Genomic DNA, 26,181 nt, shown 5'->3' on the forward strand with positions numbered 1-26,181 from the left:
GCCCTATGCACTGTAGCTCTGATTTTTAGATGTTTTAGGAAACACCATACACTTCTCCAGAGTGGCTGTTGGCATTTTACATCCCGCCCATCAGTGTAACAAGGCTCCCTTTTCTCCATGGCTTGTCCTGCATTTCTGGTTTTTACACTTTTCCAGGATGGCCCTTTTGACAGATGCGAGTGAGACTTCTTTGTAGTGCTGATTTGCATTGCCCACTTGCTTGGTTGGCCAAAAAGGGCGTATGCGTTTTTTACTAAATATATTCAGGAAAAACTCATAGGCCCTTTTTGGCTAACTGCACCATTGTCTAAGTTCTGCCGCTTTTCATGTGCTTTAAAGGCGACTCCAAACTATCTCTTGAAAACTGTTTCCTGCAATTCTGCCTTGCTCTCAAATCCTTTTCGTTGCCTTACCTCAATATATTTTTGGAAGATTGTTATCATTTATAACCCTGCAGGTTTGTCAATTGCAGGGCCCCTGAGCTCCATTTTTTAAGTCCCTTTTTTGGGCACTGGCCACAAAACCCCAGGATTGCTTCAGGCCCTACTCTTGTTCCGGGGTGTAGGCTGAGACTTTAGTTAGTTCTTCTTCCTGCTTGGAAATTAGAGTGACATGTGTCTGTCCAAACACCTAGGGCTGGTCTCTCATTGGTTCCCCCTCTTCCCGTTCATCCTCCGGACAAATTTCTAACTGTTCGAAACAGGAGGTTAAAGCTGCTGATTCTGCAAGTGGGGAGCTTGTTAGAAAAGAGGCTGGAGGGGTGAACCCGACTACCAGGAGAGGAGATGAGGTGCCTTTTCCAAACTCTTCCGGGTCAAAACGGTGTACCATCCTCTGGGTGTCAGGCATGTTTTAGCTGTAGGTAGCGTCCCTTTCATGTAAGGAGGACACCAGGGATTTTTCCAAATCAGTGTCTCCCCGAACCCCAAACTGGGAAATTTTTAAGCTATGGGTACACGTATGTCCATTAAGGGCCTTAGGCAGTAGTCAGAGTCCGAGCTTAGTTGATTGAAATCTTCAGGGTCAGAAGCGCTCACCATCGGCCTCCCTTAGGTTACATTTTATCTGTCATTGATACATGATGTAGATATAGATATGTATTCTTTTTCAGATGATTTCCCCTTATAGGTTATTACAGAATATTGAATGTTGTTCCCTGTGTTATACAGAAGTTCCTTGTTGATGATCTGTTTTATACATAGCAGCGTGTATGTGTTAATCCCAAACTGTTAATTTATCCCTCCTCCCGCGTTTTCCGTTTGGTAATACGGTATAAGGTTTTATACTTCTCGGAAATGGGGGAACTGAAAGAGAGGTATCATTTTCAGTGGAAAAGCATTCAAAACAAGATTGAAGCTTCAGCCAAGATTATTAGATGTCCATCCTTGGAAAGATATCACGTCATTTCTCTAATATTGACCTGACAAATAAGACAAACCCCTCTACTGAACTTGCTTATAATCAAGTGATGGAAATATCAAATGGAAGTCTTAGAAACATCTTATTTTACCCGAGCCTTATACACTGCTCTATGTTAATTACAGTTTGGCTCACACATCTGTTCATTGAAGTTACAATGTTCTCAATTTCTGTTACTGATCCTCCAGAGCGGACCCCAACAAGGGTCCCCCTGCCCAGTGTCGTTGGAGCCAAAAGAACGAGACTGAGTTTGGTTCAGAAGCAAAGGAACACTTTATATTTTGATCAGAGAATGGAGAGGTGAGAGCATGCGCTCCCCCGCGGGCTGTGGGCTGGGCTGCTTTGTAGGGATCCCGGCAGCGGGAGGGAGGGGGCGGAGCTCTCGAGGGCCGGGTTGGCTGGAGCTCAGGCTCTATGTCGCGGAGTCTGCAGGGGCCCTGCGAGCTGAGGTGTTGGCCCAGCCATTCTGCACTAGGAAATCGGGTCTGAAGTGCCGGGTGTGGGACCTCTGCATGCGGAACCCTAGGAGCAAGTGAAATTGGACAAAGCACAAAGGAAAAAAAGGTTAGACTTTATTTTATTGCCCAGATTCTAATTTTATCTCCCAGGAATTTTGAATGGGCTTTGCCGGAGACAAACACCTCCTCTGCTTTTTGTCCCGTTCCTCATTCTTGGGGTGCTGAGGGTGCAGACCCCTCTTCTGTAAGTGCTTCGTGCTGAGTTGGGAGTCCTCATACCCGGGGGGAGGGGCAGGACTTCTCCCCAGCAGCCTCCAGGTGAGGTCGATTGTCCGCAGGCCTCCCGCCTCACTGCTCGTCCGCCTGAGCACCAGCAGTGGGAGTGTTATAGATTGTAATGACCTCTAAGGGTCCAGGAAAGAGATGCGCAGAGACGCTGGGGGGGGGGCAGGTTTCACCCCGCCCCACAGTTGTTCGGCCACCTTAGGCTGACGGTTTCTGCCAGCCTAGATGCTCTGGCCAGTAGTCTGCGCTTTCTTCAATTAGGTCCCTCAATTAACGTACAAACAGCACCAGGTGTCGGAGCCCTGCCTGCTCAACTCCCAGACAGTCCAGGGCCGGTGGTGATCCAGGACCATGACGGCCACTGAGTCAACGGCCTTTTGAAGTAGCCAGGAGTCCAGCCGGACTCATTGGCCGCCGTCACCGCGGTGTCTGTAGGCTTTTCTATGGTGACAGCGTGATATACGGTTCCCCCGCCAAGCTTATTAGCTCCCCTCTGGGTGCAGTAAGTCCTGCAAGCAGTAGTCTGCTCTTCCGGGGCACACTCTTGTTGTTTTCTGAGAGAAACTCCAGGTCAAGTGATGGTCACACGAGTCGTCACTGGGGCCCGTTGCCCCCGGTTGTCTCTCTGGAGGTTGAAGTTGGAGGGCCTCCTCTCTCGAGGTCTGTGTGTCCACCGAGCGACCCCTGCAACTTCAGGGCATGGTGGGTGGTTAGGATCACCACGTGGGGTCCTTTTCCCTTGGGAGGGAGCTGGCCTTGCAGGCTGCTGATTTCCAGGTTTTTAGATACCCCCAGTATCCTGGCCGGATGGGGCGGCGGGCCAAGCCCTTGGTGCCGTAGTTTCTCCTACCTGGAGGGCATTCTTTCGTTGTTCCATTTCAAGTGATCCCAGTTTTTGCACTAATACTAAAAGGGCGATTCACCTTCGACCGGGAATGTAAAGGTCAAAGGGTTCAGCTAAATTAGGGAGTTCCAGGGCAAGGGTCTGAATTGACTGCTCTTTCCATTCTTGAAAGGCTGCTTCTGGATTCTATTCAAAAGGATCATCATCTTTTCCTGTCAGTGTTTCATATAGAGGCCCAGCTATTAGACTGTAGTTAGGGATCCAGATGCAGCAAACCCCGGCCTCCCCAGGAACCCCTAAGCTGTCTTCTAGTTTTAGAAGGGGTAAGGCTGCAAATGGCTTCTTCCCTTTCCTGGGATGGGCTTCTCCGACCTTCTGTGAGAATGAAGCCCAGGCAGGTCACCTTAGCCTGTGATATTTGAGCCTTTTTCTTGGACACCTTCTATCCTTTATTGGCTAGGTAGTTCAGAGGCCTCCTTAGTAGGGCTGGTGATCAGAATGTCGTCTGCATATTGAAGGAGGGTTCCCTTCTCCAGAGGTAGAACTTTTAGGTCTTTAGCTAACGTTTCCCCAAAGATGGTGTGGGAATTTTTGAACCCTTGGGGCAGGACGGCCCAGCAGTATTGATTTTGTTGTATGTTGTGTCCTGCCACTCACAAGCCAAAATTTCTTGTGACTCTGGGACTAATGGAATACAGAAGAAGGCATCATTGAAGTCTAATACAGAATACCATGTCCTGGTGGATGGTAGAATGACCAGCAGGGTGTAGGAATTAGGAGCTACTGGATGTATATCCTCGGTGGATTCATTGACTGTCCTGAAGTCCTCTACCAGGTCACCAGCAGCCCACGGGGCTCTCGTGGTCAGGCCCCTCCCAGAACACGGAGCTCCCCTGGGCAGGTACCCAGCAGCCCACGGGGCCCTCGTGGTCAAGCCACTCCCAGGATAGGGAGCTCACCTGGGCAGGTACCCAGCAGCCCACGGGGCTCTCGTGGTCAGGCCCCTCCCTTGATACGGAGCCCCCCTGGGCAGTTACCCCGGCAGGGCTGGGCACACAGGAACCATTCACATAGACGTCACTGCAGAGCACCCCCAGCTCACCTGTTGGTCAGAGCTGACCCAGAGCACCTCAGAGCAGGACTTTACCTAACAAGCAGTACCTCCTACAGGTCTGTGACCCTGGGCTTCACTCTGTGCGGCCTCCCTCCGCCTGGTCTTCCAGAGGCTTCCACTGCAGCCGGGGCACCAGGCCTCTGTCTGCACCCACCACCCCTCCTCTCCCTGACTCTTGGGTTCTTCTCATTAGGAGAGGGTCTTTTCGAAGTTGTCTCCCACTCATGGGCCAGATAAAATGATTAGAAAACAAGCTAGGGCTGCAGCCCCTTGTCTATCCTGACTCTCAGGAGCCCACACCTGTTCTTTGGACCTGGCCGGTGCAGCAAGGCCCATTTCCTGCAACCGTGAGCCCCTGAGGGGCGAGGATTGGCTGACCTGGGCAGGCTGACCCTGCCGGCTAGCCCTCCCCAGGTGTGCCTGGGTTGAGGTCAATATAAACATCCCTCCAGGCAGCAAGAGCCCCTGCAGCTGTGCCTGACGCCATATTCTCTGCCCCGTCAGCAGTGTCGGGGCTGGGCTGGTGGGAGGGAGGGAGGGCCCACGGCTTTGTGGGTGGCCCAGTGTGAGTGGGGTTCTTCTGGACTTTCCGCAGGAGTTTCCAGGCTGCCACCTGCTAAAGAAGAGGATGTGTTACCCGTACCTGTCGCTGGAATTTCTCCCCGGGCAGAGGTAGGAAGGGAAAAAGCAGTGGGGGCCGGGACAGGAGGGGTACCTCAGGCAGGGAAGTGGAAAGCTTCCAGAAGAGCGCCCAGGGCCAGGACCGTCCTGGCTGGCCTGCAGGCACCAAGTCGGCCTGCCCGCTGTCGCTGGTGTGGCTCCACGGCCCTTCCTCTAGGCTTTCAAGTCCTTGCCCACATTCAGGTGTTTTACCTGGGAAGGGTGGGAACAGTTCAGCAGCACCTGTCCTGGGGCTCAGCTCAAGTTTACTCACAGACGCCTCGGCGCGGTCCCCCAGCTTTGCAATGAGGACGCTCCTTGCGGGGGAGCTGCTGGCTGCATGGGAGACTATTCCCCACCTCTGACCAACTTCAGAATTGTTTACCACTGGAGCAAGTGCCCTGATAGGGTTATCCTCTGTATGACTGGTAGGTTCTGTTTTTTTTTTTTTTTTCCTTTTTTGGTTCAAGGTAGGTTTTATTCCTCTTTTTGTATTTATAGATACAAGCATGGAAATAATCCATTCATATAAATACGTCTATGTGAACGAAAGAACATTTTTTCTGTTTTATTTTTTTAATATTATTTATTTTTTTAACTTTGAATTTTATTTTATTTTTTTATACAGCAGGTTCTTATTGGTTATCTGTTTTATACATATAAGTGTGTATATGTCAATCCCAGTCTCCCAATTCATCCCACCACCACCACCCTGCCAGTTTCCCCCCTTGGTGTCCATACATTTGTTCTCTACATTTGTGTCTCTATTTCTGCCTTGCAAACCAGTTCATCTGTACCACTTTTCTAGGTTACAGATGTATGCATTAATATACGATATTTGTTTTTCTCCTTCTGACTTACTTCACTCTGTATGACAGTCTCTAGATCTATCCACGTCTCTACAAATGACCCAATTTCATTCCTTTTTATGGCTGAGTAATATTCCATTTATATATGTACCACATCTTTATCCATTCGTCTTTCTGTGGGCATTTTGGTTGCTTTCATGACCTGGCTATTGTAAATCGTGCTGCAATGAACATTGTGGTGAATGTGTCTTTTTGAATTATGGTTTTCTCTGGGTATATGCCCATTAGTGGGATTGCTGGATCATACGGTAATTCTATTTTTAGTTTTCTAAGGAACCTCCATACTGTTCTCCAAGGTGACTGTATCAGTTTACATTCTCACAAATAGTGCAAGAGGGTTCCCTTTTCTCCACACTGTCTCCAGCATTTGTTGTTTGTAGATTTTCTGATGATGCCCATTCTAACTGGTGTGAGGTGATACCTCACTGTAGTTTTGGTTTATATTTCTCTAATAATTAGTGATGTGGATGGGGCAGCTTTTCATGTGCTTCTTGGCTATCTGTATGTCTTCTTGGGACAAATGTCTATTTAGGTCATCTGCACATTTTTGGACTGGATTGTTTGTTTTTTTACTGTTGAGCTGCATGAGCTGTTTATATATATTGGAGATTAATCCTTTGTCTGTTGATTCGTTTGCAAATATTTTCTCCCATTCTGAGGGTTGTCTTCTCGTCTTGTTTGTAGCTTCTTTTGCTTTGCAAAAGCTTTCCGGTTTCATTTGGTCCCATTTGTTTATTTTTGTTTTTTATTCCATTACTCTAGGAGGTGGATCAAAAAAGATCTTGCTGTGGTTTATGTCAAAGAGTATTCTTCCTATGTTTTCCTCTAAGAGTTTTATAGTGTCTGGTCTTACATTTCGGTCTCTAATGCATTTTCAGTTTATTTTTGTGTATGGTGTTAGGGAGTGTTCTAATTTCATTCTTTGACATGTAGCTGTCCATTTTTCCCAGCACCACTTATTGAAGAGACTGTCTTTTCTCCATTGTATATCCTTGCCTCCTTTGTCATAGATTAGTGGACCATAGGTGTGTAGGTTTATTTCTGGGCTTTCTTTATTTTTTTTCTTTTACACTTTTATTGGAGTATAATTGCTTTACAATTGTGTGTTAGTTTCTGCTGTATAAAAAAGTGAATCAGCTATACGTATACATATAACACCATATTTCCTCCTTCTTGCACCTCCCTCTCATCCCCTTATCCCACCCCTCTAGGTGGTCACAAAGCACCGAGCTGATCTCCCTGTGCTATGTGGCTGCTTCCCAGTAGCTATCAATTTTACATTTGGTAGTGTATATATATTCATGCCACTCTTTCACTTTGTCCCAGCTTTCCCTTCCCCCTCCCTGTGTCATCAAGTGCTTTCTCTACGTCTGTGTCCTTCATCCTTTCCTGCCCCTAGTTTCTTCATAAAGTTTTTTTTTTTTAGATTGCATATATGTGTGTTAGCATACGGTATTTGCTTTTCTCTTTCTGACTTACTTCACTCTGTAGGACAGACTCTAGATCCATCCACCTCACTACAAATAACTCAATTTCCTTTCTTTTTATGGCTGAGTAATATTCCATTGTATATGTGTGCCACATCTTCTTTACACATTCATCTGTCGATGGACACTTAGGTTGCTTCCATGTCCTGGCTATTGTAAATAGAGCTGCAGTGAACATTGTGGTGCATGACTCTTTTTGAATTATGGTTTTCTCAGGATAAATGCCCAGTAGTGGGATTGCTGGGTCCTATGGTAGTTCTACTTTTAGTTTCTAAGGAACCTCCATACCATTCTCCCTAGTCGCTATATCAATTTACATTCCCACCAGCAGTGCAAGAGGGTTCCCTTTTCTCCAATAAATGCCTCTCCAGCATTTATGGTTTGTAGATTTTTTGATGATGGCCATTCTGACTGGTGTGAGGTGATACCTCACTGTAGTTTTTATTTGCATTTCTCTAATGATTAGTGATGTTCAGCATCCTTTCATGTGTTTGTTGGCAACCTGTATACCTTCTTTGGAGAAATGTCTATATAGGTCTCCTGCCCATTTTTGGATTGGGTTTTTTGTTTTTGTGCTATTGAGCTACAGGAGTTGCTTGTAAATTTTGGACATTAATACTTAGTCATTTGCTTCATTTGAAAAAATTTTCTACCATTCTGAGGGTTGCCTTTTCGTCTTTTTTATGCTTTCCCTTGCTGTGCAAAAGATTTTAAGTTTCATTAGGTCCCATTTTTTAATTTTTGTTTTTATTTCCGTTTCTCTAGGAGGTGGGTCAAAAAGGATCTTGCTGTGATTGATGTCATAGATTGTTCTGCTTATGTTTTCCTATAAGGTTTTACAGTGTCTGGTCTTACATTTAGGTCTCTAATCCATTTGGAGTTTATTTTTGTGTATGGTGCTAGGGAGTGTTCTAATTTCATTCTTTTACATGTAGCTGTCCAGTTTTCCCAGCACCACTTATTGAAGACACTGTCTTTTCTCCATGGTATATCCTTGCCTCCTTTGTCATAGATTAGTTAACCATAGGTATGTGGGTTTACCTCTGGGCTTTCTGTCCTGTTCTATTGATCTGTATTTCTGTTTTTGTGCCAGTACCATATTTTCTTGATTACTTTAGCTTTGTAGTGTAGTCTGAAGTCAGGAAGTCTGATTCCTCCAGCTCTTTTTTTTCCCCTCAAGACTGCTTTGGCTATCTGGGGTCTTTTGTGTCTCCCTACAAATTTTAAGATTTTTTGTTATAGTTCTGTAGAAAATGCCACCGGTAATTTGATAGGGATTGCATTGAATCTGTAATTTGCTTTGGGTAGTGTAGTCATTTTCACAATATTGATTCTTCTAATCCAGGAACATTGTATATGTCTCCATCTGTTTATATCATATTTGATTTCTTTCACCAGTGTCTTATAGTTTTCTGAGTACAGGTCTTTTACTTCCTTGGATAGGTTTATTCCTATGTATTTTATTTTTTTGTTGCAATGGTAATGGGATTTTTTCCTTAATTTCTCTTTCTGATCTTTCATTGTTAGTGTAAAGGAATGAAAGAGATTTCTGTGCATTAATTGTGTATCCTGCAACTTTACCAAATTCATTGATTAGCTCTAGTAGTTTTCTGGTGGCATCTTTAGGCTTCTCTATCTATGGTATCATGTCATCTGCAAACAGTGACAATTTTACTTCTTCTTTTCCAATTTGTATTCCTTTTATTTCTTTTTCTTCTCTGATTGCTGCAGCTAGGACTTCCAAAACTATGTTGAATAATAGTGGCGAGAGTGGACATCCTCATCTTGTTCCTGATCTTAGAGGAAACGCTTTCAGTTTTTCACCATTGAGAATGATGTTTGCTGTCAGTTTGCCATATATGGGCTTTATTATGTTGAGGTAGGTTCCCTCTATGCCCACTTTCTGGAGAGTTTTTATATAAATGGGTGTTGAATTTTCTCAAAAGCTTTTCCTGCATCTATTGAATGATTATATGGTTTTTATTCTACAATTTGTTAATATGGTGTATCACATTGATTGATTTGTGTATATTGAAGAATCCTTGCATCCCTGGGATAAACCCCACTTAATCATGGTGTATGATCCTTTTAATGTGTTGTTCGATTCTGTTTGCTAGTATTTTGTTGAGGATTTTTACATTTATATTCATCGGTGATATTCGTCTATAATTTTCTTTTCTTGTAGTATCTTTGTCTGGTTTTCGTATTAGGGTGATGGTGGCATTATAGAATGAGTTTTGGAGTGTTCCTTCCCCTGAAATTTTTTTGAAGAGTTTGAGAAGGTTGGGTGTTAGCTCTTCCCTAAATGTTTGATAGAATTCACCTGTGATGCCATCTGGTTCTGGGCTTTTGTTGGAAGATTTTTTTTTTTTTTTTTTTTTTTTTTTTTTTTGCTGTACGCGGGCCTCTCACTGCTGTGGCCTCTCCCGTTGCGGAGCACAGGCTCCGGACACACAGGCTCCGCGGCCATGGCTCGCGGGCCCAGCCGCTCCGCGGCACGTGGGATCCTCCGGGATCGGGGCACGAACCCGCGTCCCCTGCATCGGCAGGCGGACTCTCAACCACTGCGCCACCAGGGAAGCCCTGGAAGATTTTTAATCACAGTTTCAATGTCATTACTTGTGATTGGTCTGTTCATATTTTATATTTCTTCCTGGTTCAGTCTTGGAACTGACTAAGAATTCTTAGAATTTTTCCATTTCTTCCAGGTTGTCCATTTTATTGGCATAGAGTTGCTTGTAATAGTCTTTTATGATGGTTTGTATTTCTGCAGTGTCTGTTGTAACTTCTCCTTTTTCATTTCTAATTTTAATGATTTGAGTCCTCTCCCTGTTTTTCTTGAGTCTGGCTAAAGGTTTATCATTTTTGTATATCTTCTCAAAGAACCAGCTTTTAGCTTTATTGATCTTTGCTCTTGTATTCTTTGTTTCTATTTCATTTATTTCTGCTCTGATCTTTATGATTTCTTTCCTTCTACTAACTTTGGGTTTTGTTCTTCTTTAGTTTCTCTAGGTGTAAGGTTAGATTGTTTATTTGAGATTTTTCTTGTTTTTTTATGTAGGCTTGTATTGCTATAAACTTCCCTCTTAGAATTGCTTTTGCTGCATCGCATAGGTTTTGGATCATCGTGTTTTTGTTGTCATTTGTCTCTAAGTAGTTTTTGATTTCCTCTTTTATTTCTTCAGTGATCTCTTGTATTTAGTAACGTATTGTTCAGCCTCCATGTGTTTGTGTTTTTTACGTTTTTTTCCCTGTAACTGATTTCTAACCTCATAGCATTGTGGTCGGCACAGCTGCTTGATGTGATTTCAGTTTTCTTAAATTTACTGAGGCTTTATTTGTGACCCAAGATGTGATCTATCCTGGAGAATGTTCTGTGTGCAGTTGAGAAGAACGTGTAATCTGCTGTTTGGGGATGGAATGTCCTATAAATATCAATTAAATTTATCTGGTCTCTTCTGTCATTTAAAGCTTATGTTTCCTTATTAATTTTCTGTCTGGATGATCACCATTGGTGTAAGTGAGGTGTTAAAGTCCTCTGCTATTATTTTGTTACTGTCGATTTCCTCTTTTATAGCTGTTAGCAGTTGCCTTATGTATTGAGGTGCTCCAATGTTGGGAATATATACATATGTATATATATATATATATATATATATATATATATGTATATATGTATATATATACACATACATACATACATATATTTTTTTTTCTGGTACGCGGGCCTCTCACCGCTGCAGCCCCTCCCACTGTGGAGCACAGGCTCCGGACGCGCAGGTTAAGGGGGCATGGCTCACGGGCCCAGCCTCTCCACGGCACGTGGGATCCTCCTGGGCCAGGGCACGAACCCACGTTCCCTACATTGGCAGGCGGACCCTCAACCACTGCGCCACCAGGGAAGCCCCATATATATTTATAATTGTTATATCTTCTTCTTGGACTGATCCCTTGATCATGATGTAGTGTTTTTCCTTGTGTCTTGTAACATTCTTTATTTTAAAGTCTATTTTATCTGATATGAGTATTGCTACTCCAGCTTTCTTTTGATTTTCATTTGCATGGAATATATTTTTCCATCCCTTCACTTTCACTCTGTATGTGTCCCTAGGTCTGAAATGGGTCTCTTGTAGGCAGTATATATATGGGTCTTGTTTTTGCATCCATTCAGCAAACCTGTGTCTTTTGGTTGGAGCATTTAATCCATTCACGTTTAAGGTAATTATCGATATGTATGTTTCTATTACTATTTTCTTAATTGTTATGGGTTTGTCTTGGTGAGTCCTTTTCTTCTCTTCTGTTTCCCACTTAGAGAGGTTCCTTTAACTTTTGTTATAGAGCTGGTTTCGTCGTGCTGAATTCTCTTAGCTTTTGCTTGTCTGTAAAGCTTTTGATTTCTCCATCAAATCTGAATGAGATCCTTGCTGGATAGAGTAATCTTGACTGTAGGTTCTTCCCTTTCATCACTTTAAGTATATCATGCCACTCCCTTCTGGCTTCTAGAGTTTCTGCTGAGAAATCAGCTGTTAACCTTATGGGAGTTCCCTTGTATGTTATTTGTCATTTTTCCCTTGTTGCTTTCAATCATTTTTCATTGTCTTTAATTTTTGTCATTTTGATTCCTATGTGTATTGGCATTTTTCTCCTTTGCTTTATCCTGCCCGGCACTCTCTGTGCTTCCTGGACTTGGGTGGCTATTTCCTTTCCCATGCTAGGGAAGTTTTCGACTGTAATCTCTTCAAGTATTTTCTCTGGTCCTTTCTCTCTCTCTTCTCGTTCTGGGACCCCTAAAATGTGAGTGTTGTTGCGTTTAACCTTGTCCCAGAGGTCTCTTAAGGTGTCTTCATTTATTTACATTCTTTTTCTTTATTCTGTTCCATGGCAGTGATTTCCACCTTTCTGTCTTCCAGGTCACTGATCCGTTCTTCTGCCACAGTTATTCTGCCACTGATTCCTTCTAGTGTATTTTTCATTTGAGTTATTGTGTTGTTCATCTCTGTTTGTTCTTTAATTCTTCTAGGTGTTTGTTCGTTAATTCTTCTAGGTCTTTGTTAAGCATTTCTTGCATCTTCTTGATCTTTGCCTCCATTCTTTTCCAAGGTCTTGGATCATCTTCACTATCATTATTCCGAATTCTTTTTCTGGAAGGTTGCCTATCTCCACCTCATTTCGTCTTTTGTCTGGGGTTTTATCTTGTTCCTTGATCTGGTGTAAAGTCCTCTGCCTTTTCATTTTGTCTGTCTTTCTGTGAATGTGGTTTTCCTTCCACAGGCTGCAGAATTGTAGTCCTTCTTGCTTCTGCTGTCTGCCCTCCAGTGGATGAGTCTATCTTAGAGGCTTGTGCAAGCTTCCTGATGGGAGGGACTGGTGGTGGGTAGAGCTGGGTGTTGCTCTGGTGGGCAGAGCTCAATAAAACTTTAATCCACTTGTCTGCTGATGAATGGGACTGGGTTCCCTCCCTGTTGGTTGTTTGGCCTGAGGCAACCTAGCACTGGAGCCTACCTTGCTCTGGGTGGGGCTAAAGGCTACACTGGGAGGGCTTGTGCCAAGGAGTATTTCCCAGAACTTCTACTGCCAGTGTTGTTGTCCCCACGATGAGCCACAGCCACACCCCGCCTCTGCAGGAGACCCTCTAAAACTGCTCCTTCCCCTGGGTCTTGATATGCACGCTACTTTGTGTGTGCCCTCCAAGAGTGAAGTCTCTGTTGAGAATCTGAGTCTCTGAGTGGAGTTGAGACTCTGAGACTCTGAGTGGAGTCACACAGACTCTGGGTCCTGTGAAGCTTCGATGCTTTGTGGTTCTAGAAATCCTATAGAAGATGGTCCAAAGCAGGTGAAGCTAATGCTGTCAGTAGCGATGGTGAAGCCAAAGATCCGCAGTTCTGACTAGAGGTGCCGATGTACATACAGAACAAAATCATCTCGTGTTAATGTAGTTCAGGCACGTTTAAGATGAATGCAGTCATGTTAATACCTAACATATTCTATCCCGTGCCTCCCCTCAGGGACCCCCTCCTCAGTTCCTGAGGCTCCTGTAAGTCATGTACAGGGGAATGGAGAGTGGGATCTGTCCAGTCTGAGCTCTGAGTTTCCCTGTGTGTATCTTAGGATACCTTGTATTTCTGTGGTGTCTGCTGTAACATCATCTCTTTCATTTCTGATTTATTTTGGCCCTCCATTTTTAAAAAAACATACTACTGTTGTCTTTTATTCTTTACAGAAGCTTAATAAGTGTTAGATCTACTACCCTTACTCTATGTGTACTTTTTGCAGTGAGATTTTTACTTTTGTTTGTTTTCTTGTTACTATCAATAGTTAGTCAGACTTCTTTTAAGCTACCTTCAACATTGCTTATAAAGCTGCTTTATTAGTGATGACAGAGCCTTAATGGAGGTCGTGTTCTGGTTGTAAATTAGAATGCACTGTGCCAGCAAAAAGCCCCTTAAGTTTAGGTCTCATTACTTCTTGTTCGTTTTTTTTTTTAATTATTTATTTATTTTTGGCTGTGTTGGGTCTTCGTTTCTGTGCAAGGTCTTTCTCTAGTTGTGGCAAGCAGGGGCCACTCTTCATCGCGGTGCACAGGCCTCTCACTGTCGCGGCCTCTCTTGTTGCAGAGCACAGGCTCCAGACGCACAGGCTCAGTAGTTGTGGCTCACGGGCCCAGCTGCTCCACAGCACGTGGGATCTTCCCAGACCAGGGCTCGAACCCGTGTCCCCTGCATTAGCAGGCAGATTCTCAACCACTGCGCCACCAGGGAAGCCTGCCTGTTTTGAATTTTTTTGGCCATTCCCTAGCTCAGGATATTTTTTTAGGGCAAGTGCCTTTACAGCCCTGAGTCCTTGTGAATGTTAAGTGACCATTAGCTGTGGGGTTAAAGCTCGTCTTGCTGGTAACGGCCACAAGTTGGCAGCATTTCTACATTTCGAACCCTGGGTTTTTGGGCAACAGAGTCTTCCTGGAAATCGTGTTAGTAGGCTGAAAATTAGAGTAGAATGTGCCAGGGCAAATCCCCAAGAGCTTATATCTCCTTCTTGTTTGTTTTTTAAATTTAATTTTTTTATTTATTATCAGAGCAAATTAGATAAAAATGTTGTGCTTGTTCGATGTGTACAGTATCCAGTTTTTTATGTCTATGTATCTATCTATTCATCTTTGGTGCTTTCCCATGTAGGTTATTACAGAATGTTGAGTAGACCTCTCTTGGTATTCCATAGGTATTTTGTGATTATATATTTCATATGTATTAGTACATGTCTGTTAACTCCCACATCCTAATTCATCCATTCCGTACACCTTTCCATTTGGTTAAACATAATTTTGTTTCCTGAATCCATGCCTGTCCTTCTCTTGGAAATAAGTTCTTGGGTATCAATTTTTAGGTAACACCTAGAAGTGATGTCATAGGATTATCAGTCTTGGTTTCTTTCTTACTTCAAGTTGGGTGATGATCTTAATTTCTGTCTATGGTGGTGCAAACGCACTGTTTCATTCGTTTCCTTTCTTTTTTTTTTAAAGAAGATGTTGGGGGTAGGAGTTTATTAATTTATTTTTGCTGTGTTGGGTCTTCGTTTCTGTGTGAGGACTTTCTCTAGTTGTGGCAAGCGGGGGCCACTCTTCATTGCAGTGTGTGGGCCTCTCACTATTGCGGCCTCTCTTGTTGAGGAGCACAGGCTCCAGACGTGCAGGCTCAGTAGTTGTGGCTCACGGGCCTAGTTGCTCCATGGCATGTGGGATCCTCCAAGACCAGGGCTCGAACCCATGTGCCCTGCATTAGCAGGCAGATTCTCAACCACTGCGCCACCAGGTAAGCCCTGTTTCATTCTTTTCCATGGCTAATACTCCATTATGTACATGGACCTCTTCTTCTTTGTGCGTTGTTCTGTTGATGGACATTTTGTTTTTTGCCAATTCCTGGCTATTGGAAATGTTTGTGCAGTGCAGTACTGCCACCCAGTGTCTTTTTGTTTCTGCTCTCTCAGGTGATAGGCCCATCAAAGGGCCTACCAGATCACATTCTACGTCAATTTTTACGTTTAAACGGACATCCATTTTCTTCTCACTACTGGCTATTACCAGTTCACATCCCCCAGCAGCCAGAGGGTACACAGTTCTCTGAAACCCCTTCAGCATTTATTCTTTGTAAACTTTTTGCTGATGATCATTCTGATGGCTGTGAGGTGAACCTTTCTGTAGATTCGATTTGCATGGCTTTATTAATTCCTGATGTTGAGCATTTTTCCATGCCTCTTTTTTATTTTATACAAACAGAAAAAAGAAAAGAGACAAAGTGTGCGTAAAATATGCCTGTTGAAATTGTCTTCTTGAAATGTTGACGTCTTTTGAATTTTCTGATTGATTTATGACGCCAGGATTTTTTTTTTGATGGCAGGTGTCATTTACAGGCCTGCAATTATTTTGAATATTACGTGACCATTAGCGCTGGGTTTAAAGCTGCTGCTGTGGGAAACGGCCAAAAGGCAGCAGCATTTCTCCATTCCCAAATCTGGTTGCTAGGGCAGCAGAGCGTTTATGGAAGTCGTTTTCCTAGGCTGTAAATTAGAATGGAATGTGTCACGAAAAAGCCCCTTAAGTTTATGTCTCTTTACTTCTTGTTCGTTTTTTTAATTCAATTTTTATTTTTTATCACAACGAATTTGATTACAATGTTTTATTTGTTCTAGCTATGCGTGATGTGGTTCTTTTACACATATACATATATCTATTCTTCTTCGGATCCTTTTTCCATGTAGGTTATGACACAATATTGAGTAGTCTTCTCTTGGTATTCCGTAAGTCTTTGGTGATTATATATTCCACATGTGTTTGTATATCTCTGTTAACTCCAATATCCTAATGTATCCAATCCTCACACCTCTCCATTTGTTGAACCATAAGTTTGTTTAATGAATCTGTGTTTGCCTTTTGCTGTAGAAATATCTTTATTGGTATCAGTTTTTAGCTAACACCTATAGGTGATATCATATGATATGTGTCTTTCATTTTCTGTCTTACCACAAGTTGCGTGATTACCTCTAGACTCACCTTGGGTGCTGCAAATGGCATTGTTTCATTTTTTTCCTTGGCTAATATTCCATTTGAACAGGTACCAGTTCTTCTTTGTCCACTCAATTGTTGATGGACTTTTTGGTTGCTTCTATGTCTTGGCTATTGTAATACTGTGCAACACAGATTTGCCTGCCGGTGTTTTCCCAATTCTGTCTTCTTAGGTTATAGGCCCAGGAGTTGGCCTGCTGAATCTTATGGTAGCTCAATGTTAACCTTTTAAAGGCACCTCCATTCTGTTCCCATTAGTGGCTCTTACCAGGTTACGTCCCACTTCAAATTGAGGGTATGCATTTCTCCACAACCCCTTCAGCATTTATTGTTTGTAGGTTTTTTTGCTGATGGTTATTCTGAGGGGTGCGAGCTGATACCTCTTTGTGGTTGGATTTGAATGTGTCTCATAATACTTTGAAGTGAGCTTTCAGGAATGTCTTTTTATTTTTCAAACTCTGAGTACAGCTTATCTGTTCAACTTCTTTTCTTAAAGTATGTGCCACATTTTGAAATTTTTGCCCTTTACGTGCGTCAAGACATTTTGAGGGCAGGTTTCATTTACAGCCCTGAAATACGTGTGCATATGAAGTGACCATTAGCACAGATTTTAAAGCTGCTGTGGCAGTTCACGGCCAGAGGGCGGCAGCATTTCTACGTTCCCCACTCTGGTAACTAGGGAAACAGACCTTCCTGCCAGTGGTGTTCTGGGTTATACATTAGAGTGGAATGTTTCCGGATAAACACTCAAAAGCTTATGTATCCTTACTTATGTTTGTTTTTGAAATTTAATTTTTATGTTTTATTGGAGTAATATTCCATTGTGTACATGACCACATCTTCTTTGTGCATTCCTATGTTAATGCACATTTTCGTTGCTTGCAAGTGTTGGCTATGGTAAATATTGCTGGAGTACAGGATTGCCAACCTGTGTCTTTTTGATTCTCATCTTCTCAGGTGATAGCCCCAGTACTGGGTATGCTTGATTGAATGGTAGCTCAGTGTTTACCTTTTCAAGGCACCTCCATTGTGTTTCCATTAGTGGCTCTTACCATGTCCCACTTAGCAACAAGAGTACGCATTTCTCGAAAACCCCTTCAGCATTCATTGTTTGAACAATTTTGGCCAATGGCCGTTCTGACTGGTGTAAGCTGATAGGTTTTTGTAATTTGGATTTGCATGTCTTTAATAATTCCTAATGTTCAACATTTTTCCACACCCTTTTCTTTTCTATAAAAAAAAAGAAAAAAGTTTGAGTACAATATACCTCTTGAAATTTTCTTCTTGGTAGATGGCCCTCTTTTGAATTTTTTGGTCGATTTTCGACCCCAGGATTTTTTTTTGATGCCAGGTGTCATTTACAGGCCTGCAATGATTGTGAATATTTAGGTTGTAAATTAGAATGGAATGTGCCAGGAAAAAGCCCCTTAAGTTTATGTCTCAATACTTCTTATTAGTTTTTTTGATTTAATTTTTATTTTTTACCACAACAAATTTGACTACAATGTTTTGTTTTTTCTAGGTGTGCATGATGTGGTTCTTTTACACATATACATACATGTATTCTTCTTTGGATCCTTTCCCCATGTAGGTTATGACACAATCTTGAGTAGTCTTCTCTTGGTATTCCGTGGATCTTTGGTGATTACGTATTTCACATGTGTCTGTATACCTCTATTAACCCCAATATCATAATGTGTCCAATCCTCACACCTTTCCATTTGGTGAACCATAAGTTTGTTTAATGAATCTGTGGTTGCCTTCCTCTATGGAGATATCTTCACTGGTATCATTTTTAGAAAACAACTATATGTGATATCATAGGATATGTGTCTCTTTCTGACTTACTACAAGTAATGTGATTACTTCTACACTCATCTACGGTGCTGCAAATTGCATTGTTTCATATTTTTCCTTGGCTAATATTCCGTCTGTACGTGTACCAGTTCTTCTTTGTCCACCCATCTGTTGATGCACTTTTTCGTTGCTTCCATATATTGGCTATTGTAATACTGCTGCAATGCCGATATGCCAGCCTGTGTCTTTCCGATTCTGTCTTCTTAGGTTATAGTTCCAGGAATGGGCCTGCTGGATCATATTGTAGCTCAATATTTACCTTTTAAAGGCACCTCCATTTTGTTCTCATTAGTGGCTCTTTCCAGGTTACGGCCCACTTAAAGTTGAGTGTATGCATTTCTCCCCAACACCTTCAGCATTCCGTGTTTGTAGTTTTCATGCTGATGGTTATTCTGACTGGTGTGAGCTGATACCTCTTTGTGGTTGGATTTACATGCGTCTAATAATCCGTTGAAATTGAGCGTTAAGGCATATCCTTTTTTTCCAAACTGTGATTACAACTTACTTCTTCAAATTTTTTCTTAAAGTATGTGCTACATTTTGAAATTTTTTGGCCATTACCTCCCACAAGACATTTTGAGGGCTGGTTTCACTTATAGCCGTGCAGTACTTTTTCATATGAAGTGACGATTAGCACAGGTTTTAACGCTGCTGTTTCGGGTAACGGCCAGAGGGTGGCAGCATTTCTACATTCCACATGCTGGTACTAGGGAAACAGACCTTCCTGACAGTGGTGTTGCTCTGTTATAAATTAGAGCGGAATGTGCCCGGATAAACCCACAAAAGCTGATGTCGCCTTACTTATGCTTGTTTTTTTAAAAATTTAATTTATACCTTTTAGTGGAGTAATATTCCATTGTGTACATGGGCCACTTCTTCTTTGTGCATTCCTCTGTAGATGGACATTTTTGTTGCTTCCAAGTGTTGGCTATGGTAAATATTGCTGGAGTACAGGTTTGCCAGCCTGTGACTTTTTCATTCTCATTTTCTCAGGTGATAGGCAAAGCAGTGGGTATGCTTGATTGACTGGGCGCTCAATGTTTACCTTTTCAAAGCACCTCCATTGTGTTTTCATTAGTGGCTCTTACCACGTCCCACTTAGCACCGAGGGTACGCATTTCTCCACAACCCCTTCAGCATTCATTGCACAATTTTTGCCGATGGCCATTCTGACTTGTGTTAGCTGATAGGTTTTTGTAATTTGGATTTGCATGTCCTTAGTAATTCCTAATGTTTAGCATTTTCCCACACCTTTTTATTTTCTATTTAAAAAAAAATAGTGTGAGTAGTATATATCTCTTGAAATTTTCTTCTTGGAAGGTTGCCGTTTTTAAATTTTTTAGTCGATTTTCGACCCCAGGATCTTTTTTGAGGGCACGTGTTATTTACAGGCCTGCAATTATTGAGAATATTTAGTGACCTTTAGCACTGGGTTTAAAGCTGCTCTTGTGGGAAACGGCCACAAGGAGGCAGCGTTTCTCCATTACGAAATCTGGTTACTAGGGCAGCAGAGCTTTTCTGGAAGTCGTGTTCCTAGCTTGTAAATTAGAACGGAATGTGTCAGAAAAAAGCCCCTTAAGTTTATGTCTCATCACTTATTCTTCGTGTTTTTACTTTAATTTTCATTTGTTATCAGAGCACGTTTGATTACACTGTTCTGTTTGTTCTAGGTGTGCAAGATGAGGTTCTTTTACACACACACACACATATATATATGTATTCTTCTTCAGATCCCTTTCCCATGTAGGTTATGACACAATGTTGAGAGTCTCTTGGTATGCCGTAGTTCTTTGGTGATTACGTATTTCACATGTTTTTGTATATCACTGTTTTACCCCAATATCATAATGTATCCAATCCTCACACCTTCCATTTGGTGTCCCATAAGTTTGTTTAATGAATCTGTGATAGCCTTTCTCTGTGAAAGTATCTTCATTGGTATCAATTTTTAGGTAACACCTATAAGTGATATCATAGGAAAGGTGTCTTTCACTTTCTGACTAACTACAAGTAGCGTGATTACTTCGAGACTCATCTATGGGCTACAAATGACATTGTTTCATTTTTTCCCCAGGTAATATTCCATCTCTACATGTAGCAGTTCTTCTTTGCCCACCCATCTGTTGGTGGACTTTTTGGTTGCTTCCATATCTTGGCTATTGTATTACTGTGCAGTGCATATTTGCCTGCCTGTGTCTTTCCAATTCTGTCTTCTTAGGTTATAGGTCCAGGAATGGGCCTGCTGGATCATTTGGTAGCTCAATGTTTACCTTTTAAAGGCACCTCCATTCTCTTCTCATTAGTAGATCTTTCCAGGTTACATCCCTGTTAAAGTTGAGGGTATGCATTTCTCCACAACACCTTCAGCATTCAGTGTTTGTAGTTTTCTTGCTGATGGTTATTCTGACTGGTGTGAGCTGATACCTCTTAGTGGTTGTATTTGCATACGTCTAATAATCCGTTCAAATTGAGCTTTAAGACGTTCTTTTTTTTTTCAAACTGTGATTACAGCTTACTTTTTCAACTTGTTTTCTTAAAATATGTGCCACATATTGCAAATTTTGGCCATTACCTCCCTCAAGACATTTTGAGGGCAGGTTTTATTTCCTGCCCTGCAGTACTTGTTCATATGAAGTGACCGTCAGCACAGATTTTAAAGCTGCTGTTGCAGATAACGGCCAGAGAGCAGCAGCATTTCTGTTTTTCCCACTCTGCTACCTAGGGAAACAGACCTTCCTGCCAGTGGTGTTCCTCAGTTATAAAGTAGAGTGGAATGTGCCCTGATAATCCCCAAAAGCTTATGTCTCCTTACTTGTGTTTGTTTTTAAAATTGAATTTATATTTTTTAGTGGAGTAATATTCCACTGTGTACACGGACCACTTGTTCTTTGTACAGTCCTCTGTTGATGGATATTTTCATTGCTTCCAAGTGTTGACTATGGTAAATATTGCTGGAGTGCAAGTTTCCCAGCCTGTGACTTTTTGATTCTCATTTTCTCACGTGATAGGCCCAGCAGTGGGTATGCTTGATTCACTGGTAGCTCAATGTTTCCCTTTTCAAAGCACCTCCATTGTGTTTTCATTAGTGGCTCTTACCATGTCCCTCTTATAACTGAGGGTACGCATTTCTCCACAATCCCTTCACATTTATTGTTTGCAGCATTTTTGCTGTGGCCATTCTGACTGGTGTGAGCTGATAGGTTTTTGTAATTTGGGTTTGCCTGTCTTTAAAAATTCCTGAAATTTATCATCTTTCCAGGCCTTTTTCTTTTCTGTTAAAAAAAAAAGAGAAAAAAGTGTGAGTACAATATACCTCTTGAAGTCTCTTGTTGAAAGGTTCCCCTCCTTCAGAAAGTTCTGGTGGATTTTGGTCCCCAGGATATTTTTTTCAGGGCAGGTTTCATTTACAGGCCTGGAATGATTGCAAATATTTAATGACCATTAGCACTGGGTTTAAGCTGCTGTGGTGGGAAACGGCCACAAGGCAGCAGCATTTCTCCTTTACCAAAACTGGTTACTAGGGTAGCAGAGCCGTTCTGGAAGTCGTTTTCCTAACTTGTAAATTTGAATGGAATGTGCCAGGAGAAACCCCCATAAGTTTATGTCTCATTACTTCTTGTTTGTTTTTTTAATTGGGGTAATGATTAGAATGTTGTTTCTCCAAGGCCTACACACTCTGGTTCATTTGCACATTATATATATATATATATATCTATTCATGTACGGTACCTCTTCCCATGTAAATTATTACATAGTGTTCCGTAGATCTCCCTTGCTATATGGTCAGTCTTTCTGTTATATGTATTTAATATGTATTTGTATACATATGGTAAACCTAATCTTTATTTATCCATTCCCACCACCTTTCCTTTTAGCTAAGCATAGTTTGTTTGCTACGTCTGTGAGTGTCTTTCTCTGTGGGAATATGTTCATTTGTGTCAGTTGTTATATAACACCTATAACTGATATCCTAGGATATGTGTCTTTTGCTTTCCGAGTTACCTCATGTTCCGTCATTATCTCTAGGCTCATCTATGAGCACTGTTTCATTCTTTTCCATGGCTAATATTCCATTGTGTACGTTGACTTCTTATTCTTTGTGCGTTGTTCTGTTGATGGACCTTTCGGTTTCTTCCAAGTCTTATCTATGGTAAATGTTCCGCAGTGCATGATTGCCAGCCTGTGTCTTTCTGATTCTGCTCTGCTCAGGTGATAGTCCCATGAAAGGGCCTACCAGATCACATACTACCTCAATTTTTACGTTTAAACGCACATGCATTCTGTTCTCACTACTGGCTATTACCAGTTTACATCCCCCAGCATCCAGAGGGTACACAGTCCTCTGAAACCCCTTCAGCAATTATTGTAAACTTTTTGCTGATCATCATTCTGTTGGCTGTGAGGTGAACGTTTCTGTTGCATGGCTTTATTAATTCCTGATGTTGAGCAGTTTTCCATGGCTGTTTTTTTTAACAAGAAAAAAAAAAGAAAAGTGTGCATGAAATATGCCTTTTGAAGTTGTCTTCTTGAAATGTTGACGTCTTTTGAATGTTCTGGTCGATTTATGACGCCAGGATTTTTTTTGACGGCAGGTGTCATTCACAGGCCTGCATTTATTTTGAATATTACGTGACCATTAGCGCTGGGTTTAAAGCTGCTGTTTTGGGAAACGGCCACAAGGCGGCAGCATTTCTCCATTCCAAATCTGGTTGCTAGAGCAAAAGAGCGTTTCTGGAAGTCGTGTTCTAGGTTGTAAATTAGAATGGAATGTGCCAGGAAAACGCCCCTTAAATTTATCTCTCATTAATTCTTGTTCGTTTTCTTAATTTAATTTTTATTTTTTAACAGAGCAAATTTGATTTCACTGTTCTGTTTGTTCTAGGTGTGCAAGATGAGGTAAAAGTACACACACACACACACACACACACACACACACACACACACATATTCTTCTTCAGATCCTTTTCCCATGTAGGTTATGACACAATGTTGAGTAGTCTTCTCTTGGTATGCCATAGGTCTTTGGAGATTATGTATTTCACATGTGTTTGTATATCTCTGTTGAGCCCAATATCGTGATGTATCCAGTCCTCACACTTTTCCATTTGGTGAACCATAAGTTTGTTTAATGAAGCTGTGATTGACTTTCTCTGGAAATATCTTCATTGGTATCAATTTGTAGGTAACACCTATAAGTGATATCACAGGATATGTGTCTTTCACTTTCTGACTTACTACAAGTGTGTGATTACTTCGAGACTCATCTACGGTGCTGCAAATGACATTGTTTCATTTTTTCACTAGCTAATATTCCATCTCTACATGTAGCAGTTCTTCTTTGTCCACCCATCTGTTGGTGGACTTTTTGGTTGCTTCCATGTCTTGGCTATTGTAATACTGCTGCAGTGCAGATTTGCCTGCCTGTGTCTTTCCAATTCTGTCTTCTTAGGTTATAGGTCCAGGAATGGGCCTGCCGGATCATATGGTAGCTCAATGTTTACCTTTTTTATTTTTATTTTTTTGCGGTACACGGGCCTCTCACTTTTGTGCCCTCTCCCGTTGCGGAGCTCAGCGGCCATGGCTCACGGGCCTCGCCGCTCCACGGCATGTGGGATCTTCCCGGACCGGGGCACGAACCCGCATTCCCTGCATCGACAGGTGGACTCTGAACCACTGCGCCACCAGGGAAGCCCAATGTTTACCTTTTAAAAGCAGCTCCATTCTGTACTCATTCGTGCCTCTTTCCAGGTTACATCCCTCTTAAACTTGAGGGTATGCTTTTCTCCACAACACCTTCAGCATTCAGTGTTTCTTGTTTTCTTGCTGATGGTTATTCTGACTGGTGTGAGCTGATACCTCTTTGTGGTTGGATTTGCATGTCTAATAATCCGTTCAAATTGAGCTTTAAGGCATTTCCTTTTTTTTTTTTCAAACTGTGATTACAGCTTACTTTTTCAACTTGTTTTCTTAAAGTATGTGCCACATATTGCAAATTTTGGCCATTACCTCCCTCAAGACATTTTGAGGGCTGGTTTTATTTCCTGCCCTGCATTACCCACAGTGCTCCTCCCAGCTGAACACAAACCCCTCAGCCCTGCACCAGGACACATGGTCATGGACTCCGCAGCCACAGGAGCCAAACCTGAAAGAACCTGAAGGCCATCAGAAGCGGATGCAGAAATGAACCATGCACGCTCCTAGGAAGGAATATTCCACAGTAATGGAGTACATTTTGTTTAAAGGTAGTAAAACTATAAAAATTATTTTTTAAAAAACTATATTCACAAGATGAAAGAATCTCATGGACACAATGCTGAGCCATCAAGAGCGAGCAATAAAGCAGCAAGCACGGTACATCCCCTTACAGACTTTGGAACTAGGCAAAGTTGGGCTGCATTGTTTAGGGATGCGTGCTTATGTGTAAACTATGAGGACAAGTCACTGACGCAAAATCAGGAGAACAGCTACCACACAGTGGGGAGGAGGCTGGGACGAGGGAAGGGCACTCCTGGGTGTCCACTCATCATGTTCTGTTTCTTTTTTTTGTTTTTTGCAGTACGCGGACCTCTCACTGTTGTGGCCTCTCCCGTTGCGGAGCACAGGCTCCAGACGCGCAGGCTCCGCGGCCATGGCTCACGGGCCCAGCCGCTCCATGGCATGTGGGATCTTCCCGGACCGGGGCACGAACCCGTGTCCCCTGCATCGGCAGGCGGACTCTCAACCACTGCGCCACCAGGGAAGCCCCATGTTCTGTTTCTTGATGTTTATGATTATTCTTTACATGTATATAACCTAATCCTTAATATGTACTTACAGCTTATCATTATTCTTTATTAAGAAGGGCGTCCAAAGTAGAAGGAGACCTGCTTCTCCCAAGGAAGAAAAGGAATAGTTTCTACCAGTGAAATCGCGATACCATGGCTGCTTCAACCATCAAGGCTGACAACAACTCCCGTGAGAGGGGCACCGGGGCCACGACACTCAGAAGGAGGCTCTGGGGCCTCAGTCCTGGGTCACTGCCTCTGAGGAGCCCACGGCACCTGGTCAAAGTTCTCAGTCATTCTGTGCACGACCCTTTTGCCTTGGCTGCTCTGGCACAGCTCGGCCGGCACCATCGCTGGGAGAAAAAGGAGAAACGTGCAGAAGAGGGAACCGGGCTTCAAGCTGACCCACTTCCTTCTACAGAGACGATGCCACACTCCCTAAGAGAGGACAGCAAGGCCACAGAATCCAGCCTCTCTGCCTGAGGCCTGGCCACACTAGCGCCCCACGCTTCTGATGCCACAGGGAGAATTTCGCTAGGTGACCTCAGACCACCTGGTTGGACACATGGGGCTTTCAGACACGCAGGTCCTGTCCGACCCCGCACCTCTGGGGTCACAATCTGGAGGTGGGCCTGGAAGCCTCCAGGTTTTTGCTTTTGATAACATCTTTGTTGACGTTGAATTTCTTTACCACACAGTTAGTTAACCCATTTTAAGTATTCAGCTCAGTTGTGTTTTGCATACTCACAGGGTTGTGCAGCCACCAGCACAAGGCACTTGACAACATTTCCATCATCCCCCCAGAACCCCACTCTTTAGAGGTCACCCCTCATTTCCCACAGCCCAGGCATCCCCAGTCCACTTTCTGTCTCTGTGGGCTTGCCTGTTCTGGATGTCTCATGTAAGCGGAATCCACTAAGTGTCTTTTTCTGTCTGGCCTCTCTCACTGAGCATCATGTTTTCGAGGTTCATCCACATCAGAGCCTGTGTCAGTGCTTCACTCCTTTCCCATGGCTGAGTCGCCCTGACCCTCTCTGCTTTTAACTCTATAATTAACTGTGTCTCCCTGCCTGCACCGCACGCGGCTGAGGAGGATTTCACCTTCTGTCATTCTTGGGGTGTAAGCTGAACTTTGAACCAACACCAAGGGGTCCTGTGCAGAGGCTGAGAGCCCAGCCCCACACGATGCACAGTTGCCCTGTGTGACCAGAGCCCAGGAGGAAGGGTGAGATTGGCCTGCCCATTCACAGGACCAGCGTCCTACGGTCTCATGGGAAACCAACTCGCTCATCAGCGTCTCGTGAGAGCTGCTCCCCACCATGCCACGCGGGCAAGACAGGCTGGTCAGGGGCCACGGTGCTGCCTTCAG

General features: G+C 42.9%; 1 protein-coding gene across 9 annotated transcripts in view; it reads left to right on the forward strand.

Moving 5' to 3' along the window:
* The window catches only part of LOC309795521 (uncharacterized protein), an 81,153-nt gene extending 55,366 nt beyond the window's left edge, over nt 1–25,787 (forward strand). For 5 of the 9 annotated variants that reach the window (XR_014292261.1, XR_014292264.1, XR_014292266.1 and 2 more), the window contains 2 exons: nt 4,716–4,792; nt 24,887–25,787. Coding sequence is in view for 3 of the 9 variants with exons in the window: in XM_082607906.1 (XP_082464032.1) it covers nt 4,716–4,792; nt 24,887–24,953 (144 nt within the window). In the remaining 6 variants the exon portion in view is untranslated. Of the gene's footprint in view, nt 1–1,607; nt 1,984–3,841; nt 4,243–4,715; nt 4,793–24,109; nt 24,291–24,604 lie in introns of those variants that run through there. The other 4 variants (XR_014292262.1, XM_082607907.1, XR_014292263.1 and 1 more) reach the window with 4 other exon arrangements.
* The last annotated feature ends 394 nt before the right edge of the window (nt 25,788–26,181 follow it).

The sequence above is a fragment of the Mesoplodon mirus genome (assembly GCF_964341445.2).
Source record: "Mesoplodon mirus genome assembly, chromosome: 19".
NCBI classification, from domain to species: Eukaryota; Metazoa; Chordata; class Mammalia; order Artiodactyla; family Ziphiidae; genus Mesoplodon; species Mesoplodon mirus.